The sequence below is a fragment of the Miscanthus floridulus genome, chromosome 18 (assembly GCF_019320115.1).
Source record: "Miscanthus floridulus cultivar M001 chromosome 18, ASM1932011v1, whole genome shotgun sequence".
In the NCBI taxonomy this organism is placed as follows: Eukaryota; Viridiplantae; Streptophyta; class Magnoliopsida; order Poales; family Poaceae; genus Miscanthus; species Miscanthus floridulus.
The window spans coordinates 92,781,414-92,790,410 of NC_089597.1; the positions used below are offsets into that span (position 1 = coordinate 92,781,414).

At 54.7% G+C, this 8,997-nt stretch overlaps 1 protein-coding gene across 1 annotated transcript; it reads right to left on the minus strand.

Annotated features, from left to right (window-relative positions):
* Positions 1-4,062: 4,062 nt before the first annotated feature.
* LOC136521880 (galactan beta-1,4-galactosyltransferase GALS1-like) lies at positions 4,063-6,628 on the minus strand. The gene is made up of 2 exons (XM_066515650.1): positions 5,243-6,628; positions 4,063-4,827 (listed from the first exon to the last, which is right to left on the minus strand). The coding sequence occupies exons 1-2, from the start codon at positions 6,397-6,399 to the stop codon at positions 4,482-4,484; spliced, it is 1,503 nt and encodes a 500-aa protein (XP_066371747.1). The 5' UTR covers positions 6,400-6,628; the 3' UTR covers positions 4,063-4,481.
* Positions 6,629-8,997: the final 2,369 nt, after the last annotated feature.

Here is an 8,997-nt window from a genome sequence, read left to right on the forward strand (position 1 = left end):
CGCCCCTGCCACGCCATGGCGCGGCAACTTAATTCACTGCGCCATTTGAATAGGCGATTTAAAAATAGTTTTAAAAAAATATTAAAAATTAAAAAAAATCCAGCTGGTGATGGGCGAGGCAGACGTCGTCCGTGCGCAGGAGACCAGGAGTGCAGCTGGCTGGCTGCAATCGAAGCAAAGGCGAGCGTGAGTGTGTGTGACTAGGGATAAGTGCGGATACAAACATGGCTTATCCAAAACGGTTTTTATGGGTGAAGACAAAGTTGGTGAAGCCAGAAAAACTGGCTTTTCTTGACTTCTAGTTTATTTTAACTCCGGCTTACAAAACAGCTTCACGCTACATTATCTCGATTTACGTAAAATAGATGAAGCCAAAGCCGGCATAAGCCGTGCCAAAGAGACCCCCTTCACTGACTCCGAGGCCTCGTTGGAGGAGGATGACGAGGCCCCTGTTGATGGGCGAGGGAAGGCTGTCTAGCGTCCGCGCCGGCCGCGTCGCCGCCGCCGGCGTCCAGCTCGGTGCGGGAGTTTCATGGCTGATGCCCGGCCCGATGTGACATGGGTTCCGTCGCCGCCGAGAAGGCTCGCCTCTGTCGTTGTGCACCCGGCGCGCAAGTCGGTCGAGCCGGACGATGACGGGTTCCGCCAGGTCCAGAGCCGCCGGCGCTGGCGGCGCGTCGCTGTTCCGCGGCGTCCGGTTCCCGCTGCTCTGGTCGGTAAATGTTTATGTCAGGGCAGACTGCACGTTCCCTTCACGTTGCTTCAACTGCGAGCACGAGGGCCATCACGAGAGGGACTGCCCACTGCCGCCGGTGACGGGTCGCCCTGAGGGCAAGTGTGGCCGCTCTCCTGCGCGGACTTCCAGCCTTGGTCGGGGCGCTCCGCGGCGCCGTTCCTACACCCGTGGCGCGTCGTCGGCGGACACCGTGTCCGGGCGTTCGGCATCCACCGGACGGGAGCCATCCGTCCCGCCGGTATGCGATCCTCCGTCCCCGGAGCCAGTGGTTGATGAGCCTGTGGGTGGGGAGCCGTCCGCTCCGCCGCAGCAGGGCCTCGTGGCGGACGTCGACGATGCGGTTGGCGCGGTGTGGCTGGCAGGGATGGCAACCCGCCGCCTGACTCGCCGGAGCGCCAGCGTCTCCGCCGTGTGCAGGCGCCTCCGGCGTCGCCCAGGACGTGGGCCAGGACGCCGTTACTGCAACTCGTCGAGGTGCCCCGGACACCGGAGCTACAGGCGGCGGAAGACGCCTTGGCGCTTGCCTTGCTGGCCCTTGTTGTGGGCACTCGGCCGGCGGTCTCCCCGGCGATGATGCTCGACCACCTCCGCGAACACTTCGGTATTACAGACGATCGTGTCTCGGTGCGGCGGACTAGACCGGATGATTTCATCGTTCGGTTCACCAATCATGAAGACCTCGAGCTGGTGCTGCGCACCCCATCGCCGGCGGGTGCTCCCTTCGCGCTTCGGTGGCGAAGGTGGAGCAGGCGCATTCCGTTATCGTGTCCTCGTCGGGATGAAGGGCATCCCCTCCCATGCAAGGTCTGCGGCGACGGAGCAGGCCATCTTGGGTTCCTCCAGTGCCAAGGTGGATATTGCCAACTCCGACGCTCTGGCCGATCCGGACGACGAGCGCGAACTTTTCGTGGCAGCCTGGTGTGCTCATCCCGATCTTGTGCCGTATGAGATGATTATGGCGGTGCCGGAGCCGGAGGAGGAGCGCGAACTTTTCAGCGGGCTGGCTCATGAGGAGGATCTTTGCCTCTCTGGGCCGGAGGAGTACATCTTGGGCCGCACCTCGCCGTCACGTGGCTGCACAACACCCCTGGCCCATGACTTCCTGGACGTGCCAGACGGTGAACAGGCCGATGCAGCTTCACCCGTTGTCGCCGGGGGAACTGAGGAACCACATACGTTGGCTGTTGATGGCTTCATCAACATCTTCAAGAAGACTCTGCTGCAGCCACTACTCTCCGCACCGCCGCGTGCTCATGTGCCACGGGCGGAGAAGGCGCGGGCGGCCTGCCCCCGAAGAGAAGCGCCCGCCTCGCTGCAAAGAGCCGGAGGCACATGCACGCAAGGTAATGGTGAGACGCATTGGTGTCGAAGTGGAGACACAGCTGCCCAACGAGGTCTCGTTTGACGAGTTCTAGACGGCGTTCAAGCTCCCGCTTTCACCGAAGACCAGGGAAGCCATGGAGGTGCTCTTCCCGGGCATGAAGGAGCGGGCTCGCCGGCCCGTTCGCGCCGCCTAGAAACATAGTTTCTACGACGTCTATCTCTTTAGCGGCACTTTGCCCTTTGTGGTGGCGACAACAGATAAATATGTAATCGATCAATGTAAACCTGGTAGTTTAGGGCTGCCCCTGGTGGTTGTGTGCTGGCCCCTCGCCCGCGTACGCGTTCCACGTCTGTTCGTTTGTATGACTTCCAAATCTTCCTCTTAATGAAATACGGGCAAGATGTCCGATCCAGAAAAAAAAAACTCTTATCATAGAGCCCCGATCTAGGGAAGCAGATACGGGTTCCACATGATCTTTCTTGCCTAGGAGTACGCATTTGTTGTTGGCAGCTCCTAACAATTTCGTCCAGTCATATGCATCCCTGTACCAGCCCTGAAACCACGTTGCCAAGGTTAAGAAGCAACTGTAGCACCACATCATGCCCTTCTGTAACGAGATGCACAGATGACTGACAAGCAGCAACTGTGCAGCTCCCGGGTCCCGGGACCTCAATCCTCTGAAACACTTGTTCTGGCTCTCTGAAAGTCTGGGGTGCTCCTGGCCACGCTCGTACGCAAGCGTAAAAACTCTGTGTTTTTTCGGAGAGTCAGAAAAAACACTGTCAAGTTCCCGGCGCGCTGTGAGTCCACAACGGCTCCCGGCGTCCGTGGATCCCCACGGGCCACGGATCACCAAGCTGCCTGTCGCCTCGGCTGCGCGTGTGACTTGCCTGCCGCTTGCCGGGTCCTGTTCGCTCCTTTTTGCGTGTGGATGGATAGACAGGTCTCTTCTCTTCATGTGCTGGAAGCCTGGGCCTGGGAGCCTGCCTGGAACCGAATCCAGCGCACCGGGTGGGCGTCCTACTTCAATCGTACAGTTATGACCGGCGTATCGTACTTTTCAACGACCAGTATTTTTTTCTCACAGTATAAGTCAAATTTCAGCTAAATGAACAGGACTATGTAGACCTAGCACAGAAGAATGTCCTGCTGGATTACATGTGTATATAGAACATGAGTTTACAGCAGGAGATTTCTGAAGAATCTCCCATTTTCCAGTCCGGAACCAAACGTTGCTCTTCAGAAATCTAAAACGGGAGTTTACAGCAAGCACGCAACTGTCCCTGCTTCTGCAAGAATAAAAACAGCTGTGCTAGTAATTGTGGGGATTGCCTCTTGCCATATTCAGAGTACGGAGTACGTGTCACTCTCACCAGCTCGTTGCGACTTGTGATGACAGTACTAAATTAATATCCAATATTTCCTAAAAAAATTATTTTCCAATCTTGAAAAAGAAGAATGATCCTAAATCTGAACAGAAAAAGGAGAGAAATTCAACAACTTTGAAGAATCTACAGGTGATTGATAGGACACTAACCAATTAATAATCCACCGCGAAAATGATGACGTGACATCGAACCGAAATGACACAGTGCCTTGAGTTGATCTTATGGAGACCCTTAGTCACCCTTAACGCGCCAACAAATGTGGCATGGGGCATTTGGCCCACCAGGCAACGAGCAGGAAGGAACATCTAGGAATGCCATGACAAGGAAGGCAGCAGCAGCAGCCCTGCATACCACGGCCTCTTGCAATGGACCAGCAAAAACCAACCTTGCCCAATCATACAACGCTACAGTCCATGACGCCGTGCCCACCCTCCGGTCCCTACTTTTTCTTTTTTTCTCTCTGCATTCCTAGGCTCTCCTAGCTGCAAGCCTTTATGGCCCCAAGAATTCCAAAACCATCTAGGCCTCTACTACTACAGATTATTATTCCAAAATGAGCCGCCAGAAAAGAAAAAAAAAACAGCTGACATCTTAGGCTCTCCATCTTATGGTTCCAATAAAATGACGAAGTTAAAAATAATGACGTAAATAATCATATCTACATTGATGCAGCACGGTTCTGAATGGTTTCTACATTGCTGAAACTTCGAGAAGAGAATACAATGTGTATATTTGAGCAATAAAACAATGGAATTTACACTGATGACATACTATCTGTTTACAAGAACCCTCACCTTCGCCTCATATCAGAGTCACAGGGCCATCACCGGCACACAATCTGCCATTTTCCCCTTGAGGTTGCAGCTTCGCTTTCGTTGCACATCTGTCAGCTCAGATAGCCCCAAACCACAGTTAACGTCTGCTTCATAACATCCGGAAGACAGTAATGCAGTCGCCAAGCCCCTCCTGAATGGCTCACAGCAATACACACTGTACTTGGAGATCAGCTCTTTTATCTCTGTGGTCAGGTCAGTCATAGCTGCACATCGCCGATGGTCTCCCTCTCGAACTCACGCACGGCATCGGCGACGCGCTTCATGCTGTCGTCGTAGTACCAGGGTGTCTTCTCGGACCATGTTAAGCCACCCTTTGGAGGAATGGAGACGAACTCGCGGCACACCTCGCCGAGGACGTTGATGGTGTTGTGGTAGTGGTAGTATCGGATGAGGTGCTCCGTCTTGTGCGTGGTGTTGCCGATGACGTTCTCAGACATATGAACACCCGTGGCGTATGCGTTCTTGGCCTGAATCGCGTACTTCCTGTCTCTCCTCACCCCAGTGATCGAGTTCCGGAAAACCAGCTTCTCAAATCCCAATTGGCTGCACAAGTTTGAGGTGAAGAAGAATCAATTCCATCACTTCTTTGAGCAATAAAACGGCCTCATGAAACTAAGATTGCATTGTAAGCAGCAATTGCCAATCGAAATGTGACTAGATTACTGAATTGGTGACTCCTAATCATGTAATCTGACTTGTCTATTCTCTGGACATCTGAAAAACATAAACTAGACAGGGAAAATGAAGCTGCATTGCATAAATCCGCTTCTATATTGCTTCTATGAGAGTGGCATTGCAAGAAGGCAGCAACTTTAGAAGCAAACCCACAAACAATTGGGCCTTTTAGTCAACCAGTGTTACTCTACACAAGAAGCTACTCCTACATTGCAATTCCATACTTGGAATAGTTCGGCAATTCAAATTCAGATCGATTTGGGGGAAATAAGGAGTCACCTACTTGGAATAGTCGGCCTCCGGATTATCGACGCACAACTTGCTCGACATTGGGTTCTGTTCGATGGTGAACTGCGTGTACGGTTCAAGCTCGGCGAGTACATCCTCGAGCGTGCGGCCGTCGGGCAGGAAGATGTACTCGTCGACATCGAAGAAGAAGGTCCACTTGGCCGAGTGCCGGTACCGGTGCAGGCAGTCATTGACGACGAGGAACTGGTTGTAGTACCACCCGTCGTACTCGGCCTGCGCGCGCACGTCCTGCAGCGTGGCCCGGCCGGCGCGCACCCACGGCTCGAGCGCGGCGCGCACGTCGGGGCTGACGCCGCCGGCGTCGTGGAACACGAAGTGGGAGCGGGCGCCGAAGAAGCGCGCGTGGTACGCCATCCACTCCCGCACCCGCGCCGCGCTGAGGTTGCCGTACAGCGAGGAGCCGCAGTAGAGGTAGTCGTACCTGTGCGGCGTCGTCCCCCGGAACGCGGCGGCGTCGTAGGCGCCGGGGCTTTCCTCCAGCGCGACGATCCGCTCGTGGCGGGAGGCCGGGGACCGCGACGGCCCGTAGTGCGCGTATAGGATGAGCCTGCCGCCAGCGTTGTCGGCGTTGGGGACGCGCGGGAACGTGCAGTTGACGACGACGACGGTGTAGACGCGGCCGTAGCCCCAGTCCGGGAGCATGTGGTACGTCTTGGCCGCGCGCATCGGCGGCGAGGAGGACGCGCCGTTGGGCTCCCACTCGCAGCGGAACCAGGGCTTGCCGTAGACGTGCGTGGGCTTGGACGCGAGCCCGACGACCGCGAAGGTGTAGGCCCCCCCGCGGTACGCGCCCATCTGCACGAACAGCGCCGCCGCGCTGCCCACGGCGCGGAACTCCCGCCGCTCGGGGCCGGGCGGCGGCGGCGAGGAGGAAGCGGTGGAGTTGGTGGCGGCGGAAGAGGCCTTCTTGGCGTGGACGGCGAGCGCGCGGGGGAGCGAGGCGCCGGCGGTGGGTTGCGGGCACGCGGCGGAGAATGGGGAAGCGAGGAGGGAGTGGTACGGGCGGAGCTGCCAGGCGGCGGCGAGGAGCGTGAGCACGGTGAGCGCAGCGAGGAAGGGCTTGAGGTCGAAGCAGAGTAGTGCGGGCGCCGAAGCCGGCGCAATGCCGGCGGCGGCAGCGTCCTTCCGCATTGCCGTGTGCGCGCTGCCACCGCGCGCTGGGCTGGTCGGCTGGGCCTGGGACTGAGAGCAGCGGAGCGGGAGTGTGGGTCCGCGGGAGACTGTGAGGTGCGGTGGGGATTACAAGAGGTCTTCCATTGGTGGGTGGCGGATTAATTAGCCGCGGCTTTTGGCTTTTCTCGCCCAAAAGTTTCCGGCCCTGGCCAACGCCCGTTGAACGTTGATGGATGGCTGGCTGACCCCTTCGCCGTCTCGGAATCGGCGCACGGCGTCTCGAGTCGGGTGCTCCGGTGACCCTTTGGTCTGCGGAATGTTTTCTCGGCGTTCTCTTTACCCAAGGAAGCTGCTAGAAGTCCTACGGTGCCGTTTGATTGGATCCTGATGATCAGAATAAAAAGGAATTATAATAGTTTTATTAGATTTCAGGATTCCCAAAATCTAAGAATTAATAAAATCTTTTTAAAATGTAGACTATTTAGGCATCGTTTAGCATAACTTAGCTTCACCAATAAAGCTCTTATTTTTTTCAAAATAGGTTAACAATCCGCTTTCAGGCAAAGCTGTTTTGAAAAACGTGATAGACCAAATAAATAAAATAACTATAATGGCCTCGTTCGCTGGTCTGAAATTTGGCTGAAACGGGCTGAAAAATACTGTTCTGGCTGAATTGTTGTGAGAGAAAAACACTGTTCCGGCTGAAAAAACAAGCTGAACAAGTTGAATATGGGGTAAGCCGAACGGGGCCAATGATCCCTACTTTTTTTTTTCTATTTTTTGTCATGGGATTTCTTCCATGGCGCATCTTCTTCCCCGTGGCATCCGCACGCAGTCACGCGCAGAAAGCTGCGAGACTCGGCAGCTGTGCCTTCCCCGTGGCCGCGCCCGACGGGTTTGGTGGCAAGACGACGGACTAAAGGTTGAATAGTCCTTTTTAAAGGTAATCATGCTGGCTAATCGAAATAAACAATAGAATTTAAACTATCAGTTTAGTTAAAATTATACTACTCTATTTAAGTTCTTTAGCACCTTATAAATATCCTCGTTAGGCAATAAAAATATCAGGCTAGTTAGAGCTCACATAATCAATTTTAGTAGCAAAATCACACAAACCTATGCAATTAGTACTTTGGCAATCGAGAGAGGTCTACACAAACTAGTGAAGTAAAAAGCACAAAGCTACTAAGCTCACTAGCAATGCTCAATAACAATGTTACTGTCGGTGTTTCGAGTAAACACTAACTAGTACATTTGTATTTGTTGCGCGTTAGGCCCAGATGGTGTGCTAAAGGACACGAGGTTTATACTGGTTCGGGCAGAATGTCCTTACGTCTAGTTTGCTGCTGCTCATGTTATTAGCACTGAAAAATATTCGTAGCAGGGGATACAAAGGGTCGAGAGAGCGATAGGTCCTAAGTCTCTGATGAAAAGGTCGAAAAGATGCTAAGAGCTCGGTTGCTACTCAGGTGTGTGTTGTGTGTAGGATTGATCCGTCCTTTTAGTGGGGTGCCCTGCCCTCCCACTTATAAACTAAGGGGGAGTAGGGATTACAGATGGGAGAAAGAGAAAAATCATAGGTAGAGAAGGTCCTTCGAAAGTGTCGGGTCTTTCTTTTCCCTTGAGCCTGCCCTGCTAACATGGCAGACGGTGCCAGGGATAGCATGTTTGTTGATCCTGATAGGGCCGTACTCTGGCTTCGTTCAGCAAGTGGTTACGTCCCATCCTACTCTGATGGACGGTGCGGCGTGCTAGGGTGCCGAGCCGTGACCCTACGGGGAAGTGACCATACGTCCGTTTCTGTAGATGATGTGAATTCCCTCCTAGATTGTAGTGGTTATCGTATGCTTATGTCAGGATCCGTGACCGAGGGCTGATGGCAGCGCCCGCAACAATGTAAGACGAAAGTCGACGTCTACAACACTGTTCGGGCTCTATCATGCCTGGAAGAGCTTAAAGCGCTCGTCCCGTCATATCCTGACAGTACTTGCCCGCAGGCATGCAGGGTATGGTCCTCGGTACTGCGATTGACTTGAGTGTCCTGGCTTATCATGTGCTCGTCATTATGAAGGAGCACGGCGCAGACGTTGGGCGAGACAGAGCCAGCCCTCGGGCATCAGGCGAAGAGGAGCCTGCCCTCGATCGTCGAGCGAAGCGGAGCCCAACCCTCAGGGGTCGGGCGAGGCGGAGCCTAGCCCTCGGTCGTCGGAAGAGGCCAAGCTAGCCCCGGGCGAAGCCTGCCCTCAGACGTCAGGTGAGGCGGAGCCAGCCTGAGACGTCGATGTGAGGCGGAGTCAGCCCGGGATGTCGGGCGAGGTGGAGCTTGCTCTCAGATGTCGGGTGAGGCGGAGTCAGCCCGAGACATTAGGCGATGCGAAGCTTGCTCCTAGACGTCGGGCGACGTGGAGCCAATCTTTAGTCGTTCGGGCAAGAAGTGTAGCTGTGTTCTTGTCTATTTAGAAGCATCAACGTTTGATGGTTATTAGCTCCACCATATTGGGTACCCTAGTATTAGGTCTCCGATAGTAGCCCCCGAGCCCCCGGGTGATTCGGATAGAATCGCCCGGGGGGTAATTTGACTTGTTAGAGGGTGCGCGCGAGCGCACCCAACGGGTG